Source organism: Parasteatoda tepidariorum, chromosome 10 (genome assembly GCF_043381705.1).
Source record: "Parasteatoda tepidariorum isolate YZ-2023 chromosome 10, CAS_Ptep_4.0, whole genome shotgun sequence".
NCBI lineage: Eukaryota > Metazoa > Arthropoda > Arachnida > Araneae > Theridiidae > Parasteatoda > Parasteatoda tepidariorum.
In genome coordinates, this window is record NC_092213.1 from 62,880,692 (window position 1) to 62,896,098 (window position 15,407).

The following is a 15,407-nucleotide window of genomic DNA, read 5'->3' on the forward strand; positions in this document are numbered from 1 at the left end:
AGATTTAAATTTAAGTCATTTACTGTAAACCATTTTGAAATTACGCGTAAATCAGATTCAATTTGAAAAATTAGTTGATTTAAATCAGTGCAAGAATACAAAATTACGGAATCATCAGCATATGTTATTATCTTACCAAAAAGTTTGAGTTGACGAAAGTCATTGATGAATATAATAAACAATAAGTGTCGTAGTATAGATCCTGGAGGAACACCACGGTTTGAAAAAATATAATTTCTAAAATTACTTCGGATTTTAACTCTATGTTCTCTGTTTGAAAGATATGAAATGAACCAATTTAAAATAATTCCGCTGAAGCCAGCAAATTCTAATTTTTTGATTAAAAGATTGTGATTGACATTATCGAAAGCTTTTGATATATCAAGAAATACGGCTACTGTTATCTTATTTTCAGAAATACTATTATGAATAAATTTTGAAAATTCCAAAAGAGCTTTTTCTGTACTTTTGCCTTTAATAAATCCATGTTGATTTTCAGAGAAAAAATTTGTATGTTTTAAATAATTGTATATTTTATCAGCTAGAGTTTTTTCAATGATTTTGGAAAAAACAGGTAATATTGAAATTGGTCTATAGTTTGATAAGCAATTTTTATCGCCGGTTTTAAAAATCGGAGTTATGGTTGCTCTTTTTAAAGAAGTTGGAAAAATGGATGACTTGATTGAGGTATTGATGAAATTAGTTATAAAATTCATATTATTGAAAGCAAATAGTTTAATTAATTTTACATTAATACCGCCATAGTCAAAGGAGTTTTTATTAGAAAGAGAATTTATTAAGTAAAGTACATCACAATCATTCAATTCTAGGAAAACAAACGAGGTTAAACTTGGTGAAATATATATTTGAAAACTGTTTGGGTTTGAGGTACTGTTAGCATTTGCGAATGATTTATTAAATTTATCAGAAGATTCATAGTCGTTTAAAATATCAGGTAAAGTAGGTGATTTGCTCTGATTACCAATAATACTATTTACAAGATCCCATTTTTGTTTATTTGAATCACAATTTAAAAATTTGTTTTTGAAGTATTTTGATTTTGCTGTTTTAATTAAGTTCTTAAGCTCAGAAACTATAGTGTTGTATGCTGTTTTGTAAATAATATCCCATGGATATTTTCTAGTTTTTTTTAATAGTTTTTCCTTTCTTCGAATTAAAATCCAGATATTACTAGTCATCCAGTTATTTTTGGCTCTTTTGTTTGATTCATGCGTACATTTAAAATTGTTTTTTAAATTATTGAGTTAAAAAACAAAACTTTGATATTGTTGATCAAGAGAATCTTGAGGATTGTAATTAAATTTGTAATTTGACAGATAATTATAGAGCTTATTATAGTTGGTTGAAATTTTATTTTCAGTTTCCTTAATTTTATTTACCTTATCGTTATAAATACTGCAGAAAGATGGATAGTGATCACTTATGTCATTTATGAATATTCCGGATTTGACTGAAAATTTATTTGTTTTTACAACGTCATGATCAATGCAAGTTGACGAGGAATTTACTCTAGTTGGTTTGTCTATGTAATTTTGAAATCCAAATTGGCATAATAAATTAATATATTCATGAGTAATAAAATCATCACTTAGAATATCAATATTTATATCACCCATCAGTATTATATTAGGATATTTAAGTTTAGAGATTATTACTTTAAGTTCAGTATTAAAAAAAATCAACACTAAAATCATGAGATTTATATAAATATAGAAATAATAAATCTAAAGGTTTGCAATAAAGTAATATAGATTCTGCGGAAACAAAATGTATAGCTAACTCTGAAATATCAAGACATCTTTTAATAAAAACACAAACACCTCGATCTATTAAACACCTCGAACAAACGATTATTATTTCTGCAATTAAAGAATTAATTATAACCATCTATTGAGTAAAAATTAGTTACATTTTGGTAAATCCAAATTTCTGACATAATTATCACACTTATATTTTCAATCATGCCAGAAATATGTGAAATAAAATTATCAAAGTTGGCTCTTAAACTTCTAATATTTATATGTAAAATATTATTGTTTAACTTACAGGTTGAGGTAATTAAGTAATTTAAATGGTCCAAATTTTCAATTTTTAGGCAGTCCGGCTCAGACAAAAATGTTTCATCAGTTGGATGGAATATTGAGATGATTTCACACGTATTATTTTGGATGATTCATCTTTTCTCAGGAATATTTTACCATCGCGAACCCAACAAAACTTAATCCCTTTTCAGATTTAGCCTTACGTGAAAGATAAAATAGATGCTTCAGTTCGGGAGTCAAATGTTCATTGAAGTAAACAGGCATTTCTGTGAACCTGGAGTTGACTTCGCAGGTTGTAAGTTAACGATTTCTCAGTTTCTTTAAGAGCTCATCACGTACAGATTTGGATTTAATTTGAACGATGACGGGTTTAGGTTTATCTTTATTAAAGCTGGGGACTCAGTGAGCGGTGATCAGATTTTCAGATATATTAGTATTCGCAACATTATCAATCTGGGATATTACTTGTTGTATGTCTTCATTTTCACATTCGGGTAAGTTACTTATTTCAAAGTTGGATCTTCGGGAATATTGCTTGAGTTCAATAACTGCTTCTTTTAATTCATTTATTTCCTTCTTTATTTCTGCTTTTTCTCTAGTTAGCTGATCGTTCTTTACTTGTAAAGTTTTGTTTACATTTTGTAGCTCTGTGATAGAATTTTTCAACTCTTGAATTACTTCACTATTGAATTCAATTGAACAGGTTGAATCATTGAATTTGTTAGTTATTAACTCTTCTAGGTCTTTATTTTGCTGTAAAATATCCACGAGAATGACTGGGCTAGTTGCACTTTTTATTTTCGTTGGGTTTTCCTGTTGTTTTGAACATTGTACGCAGGTCTACTTTTGTTTTTTATCAACAGTAAGTTTTCTAAAAGCTTAAAACAGTACTTGTCAATTTTATCAGTAGTACTTATCAAAAATATTAAAAAAAATTACAATCAATACTTGAATGCACTTAATTTTGTCTTTTTTAATATTTTTCTAAAAATTGAGTGTACTGGCTTTAAAATCAAACGCACTGTTTGCCAAGTTATTAGTTATTATATTTTATTAGAATTTCAAACACTATTAAAATTTCATAAATAAATATTAAGGGCAGTCGTTACATATTCTGAACGTAATGATTAATGAACAATAGCTGTTCGTGGGTTCGATCCCCGCCGGCCGAAGACTCCCCGTGTAGTAAATGGTGACTGCTGCACGTTAAATCTGTCGAGTCGCAAAGTCCATGTTCCCATAACAAATCAAAACCTCTGGGGGTACTGATTCAGGAGTTTTCTTGTCTTCTGGATTGGTTCAAAATTACAAGGCTGCGGAGTTGAACATTAGTAGTCGTAAACCCGAAAATTGGTTCGGCTGTTCAACGATGGATATAAAATAAAATAAAATGAACAATAGCTGTAAGGGGTAAAAATTCCGAAAACAATGTTATATTATGATGTAAAAGATAATGGTTCTGATTTTTATAACAATAGAATCGAGAACAATATCAGAATTGATAAAATATTTTTGAAATTTTTAAGTGAATGATTTTTAATTTTAATTAATCTGTTTGTTGTCAGAGGAAATTAAAATAATTGGGTATTTGCACCTCAAGGAGACCTGCCGTACCAACACGTGACCTATGACGTCAGCGCCAGCTAATCTTTATCAGCAAAATGGCGTATTAAAGTTGAGATAAGTTTCTTTACATAACTTAGAATGTTAATTAACGTAAAGGCAGAGTCGTATCGCACTTAGTTGTATCGAATTAGTTTAAATATAATTCTTTCTCATCTATTTCTTTTACTTAACTATTATTTGTTTATGTATTTTATTGTAACCATGATATATTTTTGTTTTGTGTACCTGGCAACTTCGATGCATAATTAGTTTGTTTGTGTTCCGCATGGCTTCGAGCATGTCTTTGAGTTAAGTTGTTCTTGTTATAGTGAAAGACTTGAAATTTTTGAGAAAGAATAGAAATTACATAAGAGAATTGCCACTTGACGGGCTCTGCTTACTCGAAATAGAATGGAAAGAGCAGTTGCTAACGTAAACAAATGCCACCTCTCAACAACCAATCAGGATCGAGATTCCCACATTATGTCACTTGCAGGTATCCCATTGTGGAGGTTGGTTTAGCAAATTCGTAGCTGGTCCCTCAGTTTTTATCGTTTATAAATATCTAAAGATACATTAAAAATTGAAAGTAACACTAAATTAAAAATAAAGCAACAGTAAAAATCACTTTTTAAAACTATTATTTTTATTTAACTAATTCGATCGGTGACGCGCTGGTGAAGAAAAAAATGAATTCTACCAAATAAGTAAAAAATTTTAGATTAAAATTTATTTATTCCACCGTTACTTGGATCGAAAGAGAAAAAATAATTAATTTCGAAGAAAAAATATCTTATTTTTAAAATTGGAACACCAGTCTACAGAAATATTAAAAACGTTATTTATTTATTTTTAAATTCGCGGTACGAAAATGGCAACTATATTTTTTGGTTACCTAGCAACCAGAGTTAATTTTTTCTAAAAAGAAAACGATTTTTAATTTTACTTTCTGTTCTAAGCTTTCCCGATGTTCTGTCGTGTAATACACATCTTCTGATTAAATATTGGTGAAAACCTATGGATGGAAATTATTTGTTTCATACTGTATGTTCTGTGAAAGAAGAAAAATATTCTGTGCATGGACAAGTTCGCGTCGATTTGAGAAAGGATTTTACTACTTGATCTTCAGAGTTATTGTTTTTAATGCAACCATTTTCTTTTTATAATAGAAAATGTATCTGTCTATCTTCCGTCTAAGAAAAATACGTTTATTGGGATGTCCAATATGGAACAACATAGAATATTGGCTGTTAAAAAAATGTTATTTTGAATTCTAAGGAGGCAGAATTTAATTCATTTTGGAATATCAGTGACTTCAAAAGTTCTTATGACTTTGTTTCGATGGTGTTATAATCCGTTACTCTATCGGTATAGATTGATATATGTAATTTGGAACAATAAGGAATATGATTGACTGTGAATAAGATGATAAGTTTTAAAATTGTATGTTTGGCAGTAAAACTCGTCCTATACATCTTGTGTGACACCACATGGAATATCATTGTCTGTTATAGAAAGAATATCAATAACTTCACAAATTTTTATAATCTTATTTCTATCGAAGTAGAATGCGTAACACTTTGTGTATAACTCAAGTCTGATTAATGCTCTAATTCTGTTATTAGTTTTGTTAAAGTGCTTAAAAATTTTATAATTTCTTTTTCTAGCTAAATATGGATAATTGTTTTAATAATTAAAGTTGGTTTAAGCTTTTAATAATAATTGGTGTTGTAATAGAACAAGGTGTATAGAAGTTCGTCTTTCATTTAAAATTTTATTTTATTATGAATTTAACATAGAAAGGCATAGTTGAATTTATATAGTGTTCTGTTACAAAATTGATAGCTGATATCGAGACTAATCCCGTAACCACACTGTGTATTTTGTATACCAATTTTCATAATTAATTAAGCATCACTGGTGTCAATTAGTTATGCTATATTTTTGCAAGCACTCGAAATGAATCAGTACCTTGATATCCTAACGAATCTTTTTGAAAGTGTAAGGTTTTAAAACGATGAATTGAGATGAATAAATTGAGATGCATAACACGCAACTTGTACGAATTTTCTATGTAAGGTTCCTCAAGGGATTTACCTACTCTAGGTAAATACGGGATTCACAACCCCGAGGTTCCCTAGTGTTTTTTCAGTTTTTTTATTTATTTATTTCGCTTGTCTTTTCATTAAGAATACACGTACTATAGTACAGATGTTAGTACAAACATTTGATTTTTCTATTTCAATCCAAGATATGTTGAAATTAAATTATAATTGTAAATAAACGGATCATTTTGAGAAAAAGAAAAATTTTCATAAAGATTATAACATGAGACAAACTTCGTCGAAAAAAGAAAAATCCACTTCTATTGATATTTTCAAAATTAAAACGACAACTGCTGCCAAAAGGAGATGAACAAAAATAATGCAATACATCATTTAGATTGCTTGCAATAACCTTGATTGGTTGATTCTATCAATATTTGGCTAAAATATGCTTTATTCCCTGTTCTGGTATTTTATATTACTTTCACTCCCCCTTTTTCAGAATTCGCCACTTCTACTACTGAGGTGTAATCAGTTAGTGATTTATTCTGAATTTAACATAGAACGGCATAGTTTAATTTATAAAGTGTACTGTTACAAAATTGATAGCTGATATCGATACTAATCCCGTAACCACACTGTATATTTTGTACCAATTTTCCTAATTAATTAAGCATCACTGGTGTAAATTAGTTATGCTATATTTTTGCGACCACTCGAAACAAATCAGTACCCTGATATCCTAACGAATCGTTTTGAAAGTGTAAGGTTTTAAAACGATAAAATTTAATAAATTGAGGTGCATAACACGCAACTTGTACGAATTTTCTATGTAAGGTTCCTCAAGGGATTTACCTACTCTAGGCAAATACGAGGTTCCCTAGTGTTTTTTTAAAATTTATTTTGCCTGTCATTTCATTAAGAATACACATACTATAGTACAGATGTTAGTGCAAACATTTGATTTTTCTATTTCAATCCAAGATGTCCATAAGGCAAAACCTCAGGGTGCTATAAAGAAAACATGGCATCATGCTCACGAAATGGGAAATTTCTACAAAAATGAATTATTTACGATATCTCATCTATATAAAATTTCTCATTCTATATCTTCAAAAGACTAGCGAAATCAAGGGTATGACAATGGCTCTTGTATGCGTGGAAAGCACACCGAAGTTCAAAGTCTCATTCCGACTTAATATCTAAGAGCATTTCTTAACCTGCGTTACACATTCATTAAATTTAGTAGTGAATGATACTTTTAATTTTTGTGTGTGTTGAAGCTGTTACATTTTTATAAAGTTGTGCAGCATTTATATAACTTTTTTTCGGTATCACCTCATAGATAGAATGTTTTAAAGATGCATATTAAATTGAGCAGTTAATGCTTTAAAACCCTTGAGGTATCAATTGAATAAAACTACCGAAGCTTTGGATAAGTTTTCTATCGTCCAGTATTCCATAATAACAGCGACAATAGTGAAAAATACATCAGAAGTTAACTTTTTATAAAAAAAAAGATTATCTAATTTTTAGTTTATTTGTTCCCTTTTAATATATATATATATATTAACCGTTATTGAACAGCCGACCTAATTTTGAGTTTACGACCACCACCAATGTTCAACTCTGTAGCCTTGTATTTTTGAACACAATCCAGAAGACAAGGGAACTTCAGGATCAAGTATTGGAATAAATTTTGCCTTCATGGAGGAATTTTCGATGGAACTAATTGACATTTGCGTTACATACATGAAGAGGAAAACCTCTCACAGTTAACCTGTCGGAAAAGAGACTCTAACCCATGATCTGTCTACTACCCCTTAGACAATTTGACATAAGTTTTTCATTAAAAAATGCCATAGGATATTCCTATGGGGTTTTGCCTATGGTAGAATTCGCCATATACGTATGGCAAAATTTTATTTACATGGAATTTTTTTTTATACTGCAAATTTTTACCTTAAATCTAAGGTGTCCTATAGCGTATGAAGAAATTTTTCCATAGGCTAGGGTACACCTTTGCCATACAGCTGTTGCAACATTTCTCCATCAGTATTTTACCATAGAGTTATACATCATAAAATAAATTACAAAATCAAAAATAAATCAATCCTGAAAAAAATTAGTAAAGTGCTAAAGAAAATACATTGTTTAATTGTCTAGAGAATAAAAATAGGCTAAGCAAAATTATAATAATTTAGGCTTAAATAAAAAGAAACTTTAAAAAAAATTTCAACATTATCTAAAGATTTTGCTTTTTTTCCCCCATAGCATTTTCCATTCCTTTTCATCAACTCATACTTTAGTTTGTATGCTATGCACTTCTTGATACTCTTTTCAGTTACATCGGAAAATTTGCTTTGGACATAGTCTGAATAAATAGACAAAATAAAAAATTACTACTTAAAAATATAAACTTATTTTATAAGTATTCTTGAAACAATTTAATTGAAAAACTAGAACACAAGTAAGGAAATTATTCAACTTTCTGCTTGAATCTTTTTCTCAATCGCGGAAAGGCCGAATGAAAAATTTTCACTGCAAAGATTGATGGTATTTAGACACATTCTAGGCAGATGCAAAGGGAAATATAAAGAAATTTTTTTATTTTGGCTTGATAGCAAGGAACAAAATAGTTTTTGATTTGCAATTATTTTTATTACAGTGCTTATATTAAAGGAAACTCTTGTTCACACTATTCTATTTTGCTTTAAAATTGCGAATGATAACAATTTTACCCATAACAATTCAAGCATTTTTCAAAGTAAATCGAAATAATTAGCTTTGTCAACCCTGAAAATTATATTCTATTTAGAAAAAAGAAAAACAGGTTGATATTTCTTTCATAAATAGATAATTTTATATAAAAATTTCACTGAAGCTCTTTCTGGTTTATTGCCTTCCCAGTAAAATTTTTTGCTTAAGTTGGTCTTGAAGTAAAATAACTAGGCGTGAATTTTTATTATATGGCTGAATATTATCTCAGAGAAGAAAGGAATGATTCATGCCAGCAGCTTTTAACTTGGCCAATACAATTTGGGCATTACTTTCCCAGTAACTTTATATCATTTTACATGGATCTTATAAGTTAGTTTAAAGAATGAAAAAACTTTTGTTCTGAAATGTCTTTGCACTGTAAAGCACGAAGCTGTGTTTCGTGATTATCAAGAAACGAGATTTTCTAAAACTCTTGCAAACCACAGAAAAATTATAAACAAAAAACTATGTTGCTCAATAAAGAAATAAATGAAATTTTACTCAAATTATTATTTTTAGTATGAATTAGAATAAGATTCCTAAAAAAAGAAAGAAAAAAAACTCAAAGCCAGAGAAAATAAACCGGCGGCCTAAGGTCCTGAGATTAGATACAGAAGTCTGAAACTCAGGCCTAAAATATGATAGTAGATCATCACTTAAATCAGAGAAAAGTTTTAAATTTTTGTTACTCTTAATGTAAGAATACCAAAGAATTGTAATACCAAGTTTCAATTGAATCTTTATTTCTACGTTGTCTAATTGTGAAGCACCAGCCCAGACTCAATGTTAAAAGGTGGCTTTAACTAAAAATTATTTTCGAAATTAACAGATGGAAAATGATTGTAATAATTTTTTTTTAATGGCGGGCACTTGGAGCTATTGTCCATTGGCCACAGAAAGTGCCAGAACTGCTAATTCTCTTTTCGTTACCCAGTGGGCACCTGTGGCGAAGCCACGGCGGTGGAACAGCGTCGCCCACGTCACACTACCACAACCCGTTTATAGGGCGGGTCACATTCACACACAAAGGAGAAAGGACATAGAACACAGATAGAGGGAAAGAAACATCCATGCCTTGCCCGGGATTCGAACCCAGAACCTTTCTGATGCAAGGACAGTTCCCTGCCCCCTACACAGACTGGTCGGCTTGTAATAATTTTAAATGTAGGCAAATGATTTATAAATAAAAATGAAATTATAAAAGTTCTATATCTAAAAACTAAACTAAACTCAGCGGCGCGACAGTCCTAGAGGGCCAAGGCCTACTGTGCCCACCTCAGTTTTCTTGACCTTAGTTCTATATCTAAAAACAATTAAATTATTAATATATTACCGATGACTGCTTTGACTTTCAAAGTGTTTAGTGCTGGTTTCGCCTTAACATTCTGACTTGAATGTACATTAGAGGCCTTGCCTGTTAAAGACGATGATGCCAGTTCTTCTACTGAAAAAACTAGAATTAGCAGTTCATTAGTCAATTTGCATGGGAATAAAGTTTTAGCTCAACATAAAGTCAACATTGACACTCATTTCAATTTCAAACTAAAGAAAAAAAATAATAATACAATTAAATGTAATATAATTGATTTGAATGAATTGAATTGTAAAAAAAATTGCAAGTTTAAAATTTGTTTGGCACCTTGGCGATTGTAGTTGGCGTGACAATACGGAAATATCCACAAAGACAATCTATACATAATAATAAAAGCGGCTGTGTGTGTGTGTGTGTCTGTAATCACAATATATCGCCCCAGAAGCCTCGCCCGGGCACGAAACTCGACACATAATTGTGTTTTGACATAATGAAGAAGTATTTTTTTTCTTTTTCAAAAATTTGGATTAGTTTCTTAGTTATCAGTCATTTTGTAAGAAAATCTATGCTTTTTCGTCTTCAAAGAGCCATATTCAAGAAACTATTAAAAAATGCATATACTTTTCTCCACTCTTATAAATGTATGCTAATGCGAACCTTACAATTGAAATATTAATTTTCGACAACTTAAACCAATAATATACGAAGGAATTAATAATTTAATTGTAAGGTTCGCATTAGTTTACATTTATCAAAGTGGATAAAACTTTAACTTTTGTACTAAAAATGTGGCAACATATTAGATACGTAAATAGAACGCTACGCTTTGATATATTTATCGCTGTTCATAATTGTTATAATAAGTTTTTCTTCTTCTTTCCACGCTCTTTTTTTTTTCTTAAGCGAAGACGATAAGGGAAAATTATACTTGAGGATGCCCCTTGGCGAAATTGGTGACTTATGTTTGGCGCTATTCCTGTTTGCGCGGAACACCGTGGTAACAGAAATAACGGCCAAAACATAATGATATTTCAAAAAACATTGGAAAATTTCAACAAAACATCGGATAAAGCTTGCAATGAACCCAATATAAGCAAAATTAATAAATCCAATAAAAAGGATTTTGAATCGAAGCAAAAATTAATGGAGTAGGTGCAGAAAGAAAAGGAAAAAAAAAACAACTCACTTCTTCATTAAGCTTGAATATACTCAGATTTAGGTGCACAGAATTATCTAATAACAGTTAGATACTGTCTAAATTTATCGTGAATAGAATCTGTGTACCTCCATCGTCACATAAATTCGGCGAAATATGAATCGAAAATGGCGTTTGTGGTACCGAACTGGTGATGACATTTTTTTATAAAGTCCCTTTTTATGACTGCCCACATACCTTCGATCTTATTGACCAGAAGTAAAAGTAACCTTACCAGCCGGTATCTAACGAAGAACTAATGGACCTCTGAAATTACGTATACCGTTGAACATTAATAACGCTAAAATCTAAACCGTTGAGAATCACGATTGGGTTTCAACATCGCCCAGCTTGGCGATCAACCGCGATCACAACTTGGCGAGAATCAAGGGGCACCCTCAAATATAGTCTACCCGACGTTAATTTTTGTAGCGATATAGAAATAGAAATTGATACCATAAAAAAATTATAGAGAAATAGATACCATAAAAAATTAATTCGTTTTCGTGTTCTTTTCATGTATTTAAAGCAACTTTTGTATGCTTTTACAATTTCTGAGGCCTTTTTTTAAGAAAAAAAAACAAGTCTCCACCTGATAGTTATATTATAGGTTAGGTTACCATAGCAAAGTTACATCTTCAAACATCCTCAAGAGCTATAACACATCTGCAGCAGAACTGGATATGAAGACAAAATTGCAGGACAGAAACACTTTAATTGTCCACTAATCTTCAGATTTCCTGCTATGTTTTAAAAAACTTTATTTGTGGAAACCTTTAGCGTGGCGGACAGCTGGCCGCCTTTGCGGCTAGTAACTAATAAACACAATAAACGGTAAGCAGAAGGAAAAACTAATATTTTCATTAATTTGACAATACAGCAATTTTTTTTCGACAAATTTTAAAATATTTCAATTTTGAGATACTAATTAACATCTCCATATTATGATACTGACAATTGTTTTTTCCAAAGAGAATATTAAATTTTACATACTTCAATTTGTTGTTTCGCTTTCCCGGTTCGACCCCATTTAGTTTACAAATGTGTCGACGATCTTATTTATAAGGGTTGGTCGAGCCATATTTCAAAAGCGTTTTCTGTCTGTCGCACATGTCTATCCAGCCAGTTGTCTTTGTCGGGTATAATGCAATGTAGCTTGTGAGTGTTTGCTACTGGCTCTGTTTTCTCAAATCGAGGTTTCAGAAGAAGTTTGGATGATTCATAAGCTTCTGTATCAACATATTTAACGGTTATATTAGGTAACGATGAAGATTTCGAAGCCCAACTGTACAATTCTAGTGGAGTTGTAATTGGGTCGGCATTTTTTTTGCAAACTATGTGCTACCGCCACGCTGTCCATTTTCCAGATGTACTGCTAAATGAACAACCGTTGGATATCGCTCATGAATGGAAAATGATAAAATACGCCATACAGCCTCATTGCTACTTATGTAGCGTCCCAGTTGTTATTGGGTGACTTCATGGTTAGAAGCAGTTGTATTTTCCAGTGCATACATTGCCATATCGCTTCCTTTGTTCACATATTTGCAAATATATCTTATAGCTTTCACTGAATTGCAGTACTCAACATTTATGTGCACGTTATACGTTTTTAGTAGCAATGGAGAATATGGTACTACCCAACGATTATCAACATCAATAGTATTGTTGAGAACTTTTAGTTTAATGGATTTTCCACCATCTTCGGTAGATCGTCGTCGATAGAGAGGATATCCATCATTGCCTGTAATAGTTTCAGCAAGTAAGTCTCTAGGATACCGCTTTGTGCACTTTTCATCTGACATGCATGGTGAATTAGTATTTAGTGAGCCACATGGACCAGAAATCATATTTTTTGAGAAAATATCATGCAAATCTTTATCAATTTCAATGTCTGGTATTTCTGCAGAGATGATTTCATCAATTCTGTTAGGTGTTATCTTTTCCATCATCCATATTAAAATATGCGCATGTGGTAAACCTCTTTTTTGCCATTCAATGGAATACATCCAACAGCGCGTCTCTTCAAATACGTGGTGTTTGACAATAAAATCCTTTAAAATAACTTTTGTTTAAATACACGTGCAGAAATATTATGGCGATTGTCCAGTTAATAAAAGCTGCTTTATTTCATCCCATGCTGGGTTGTATGTAAATGTGATGAAAAAATCTGGAAGACCATATGCACGCACATACGTCATTGCATCTTGTGCATATTCATGCATGTGTCTTGGGCTGCCTGTATATGCGGATGGTAAAATGACCATTTTTCCAAATTCACTGAGATTACCATCATTTACAACTGCATCACGTAAATGGATGTACTCTTCAGAACGTAATTTGACTTGATTTAGTCGTATGTAGAGGAGTCTTTCACTTTCTATTTTTGCATACATGTCAACAATGTATTGATGAAATAATTGTCTGCATTTCAATATATGATTATCAGCATTCTCACGAATCATCATTCGATATGCATAATAATGCATAGCACTGACCTTTTTGTTAATGTCCACATTAGTTGTAGGATTTCTCATATTAATATTAAAATGATATCCATCCTCTCCTTGCCAAAATAGAATGGGATATTGTAATGCATCATATGAACGATGCGTTTCTGATATTTTATGGACTTCACCATTTCTACGATAAAGAATTATGTCGCGAGAAGTAAATTCTTCACCAACTATGACAATTGCCACTTCGTCAATCGTTTGTGCGTTGAATTGTCTTCGATGTTGACCAATAGGTGTTTTATCTGCTTTTATTATTACTTTGTAATCGTCAGATGGCATTTGTTCAATGGCGGTTTTAAATAATTTAATTAATTCATTCTGTTGTTCAAACAAATTTTGTAATTCAGCGACAACCTCTCGTTTAGTACTCATATTCAGTTGACACCGTCTGTTGATTTGTTCGTCAGTATTTCCCATAAAATATATCTGAAGATATTTGTGATCAGCATTTGGCAAGGGTAGTAGTGATCCAGCATGGTGATAAATTTGCCCTTGTACTTTAAATGTTGGCATATAATTTGCGCTAACGATGTTCGTTGCTCCGAACGATGTCATTGGGAAGCATGAATTGTACTTGCGTATATTTTTCAAAAAAATTTTTGATTGACTTGTTTCACCTGATACTAAAGTTAGTAATGGTTCAGGTGGTGTACGCAAGTTTGGCAACTTTACTTTTCCACCTGCACAGCACATACCTGGTGTTTCATTTTTAAATTTTTGAGCACCACAATACGTACACTTTTTGTCCATTTTTCCAATAATTACACTTGGATGAAGACTGTAATTGTAAAGGGGATTGTAATTGAAACCACACAAATTCAAATCAGTATGTATCGTTCGTCTCGTCTGTGTCCCACGAATTCGATTCCTTTGCTGCCTTGCTTGCCTCTGTTCACTCGTTTCTAATGATCGAGCTAGAGCAGTGTGATCTCGCTCTCTTTCTTGCCTAGCTTGTCTCTGCTCACTTGTTTCTGAAGCTCGTTCTTCTCTTCTCCTTTTTGCATGATTTGTAGATCGACCAATGGCACTTTGCTTTGGTGGCATAATTGAGGGGTTAAATAAAACGTATTTCCAAAAAATATTAATAATTTTCACGTATTAATAATTTATTCTCGTATCAATAATTGCAAAAGTTTTTTGATATCTTAAAAAACAACCTACAAACGTATTACATCCTATAAAAAATAATAGAAGTTGCCATCTTCAGTCATTGTAAAGTAGGAATAATACAGAATTTGATATCACGCGAATAATACAAATTATAACAATAATACAAACAATCTAGCAAATATTACATTACGTCATATTACATTACCAATTAAATGTTATTTTGATATTTTTTGAATGAAATTTGCTTTTGCCTTGATATTTATTAAACAGTTTTCACAATACTAAATCCGTGATACGACCAATAATTGAGAAATCTATTCTCGTTGATTTTACTTGCTTGTGCTCACCTGATATAAAGAAACTCGAGCGAATTATAATTAAATATTAATGTATATGTAATTTACTTTTCTAAAAGAATAGAGCTAAAATATCCCTCTTGTTATCTTCAATATATTTGAAAACTGAATCGTTTATAGCAACATTTAAAACAATGGCTAACTTTTAACCAATCAGAAAATATCATTTCGATTTTCACTCATACCGTTGGAACGGTTCGTCGCAGAATGTTTTAATGTCGACAGAAACCTTCCTCGTGCTTTGAGCTATCTGTATGCTAAGTTTCACAGCTTTCTGTCGGGTGGTTTAGGAGTCTATAGAGGACAAACAAACAAACACACATTCACTTTTATATATATATCGATTACAACTGTAAAAACGATAGCCTGGTTATTGTTCTAGTGGAACCCAGGCACAGCATTTTATATAACAAAAGCATAGTTTTCTGCAAAATCACAGACAATA

At 31.3% G+C, this 15,407-nt stretch overlaps 1 protein-coding gene across 1 annotated transcript; it reads right to left on the reverse strand.

Annotated features, from left to right (window-relative positions):
- Nucleotides 1-13,073: 13,073 nt before the first annotated feature.
- Nucleotides 13,074-14,540, reverse strand: LOC122270735 (uncharacterized). The gene has a single exon (XM_071186987.1). The coding sequence runs from the start codon at nt 14,538-14,540 to the stop codon at nt 13,074-13,076; it is 1,467 nt and encodes a 488-aa protein (XP_071043088.1).
- Between the last annotated feature and the right edge of the window lie 867 nt (nt 14,541-15,407).

What these genes read in the sequence shown, in the direction of transcription:
- LOC122270735 (XM_071186987.1), bottom strand. Translation starts at nt 14,540, where the DNA reads ATGCCACCAAAGCAAAGTGCCATTGGTCGATCTACAAATCATGCAAAA.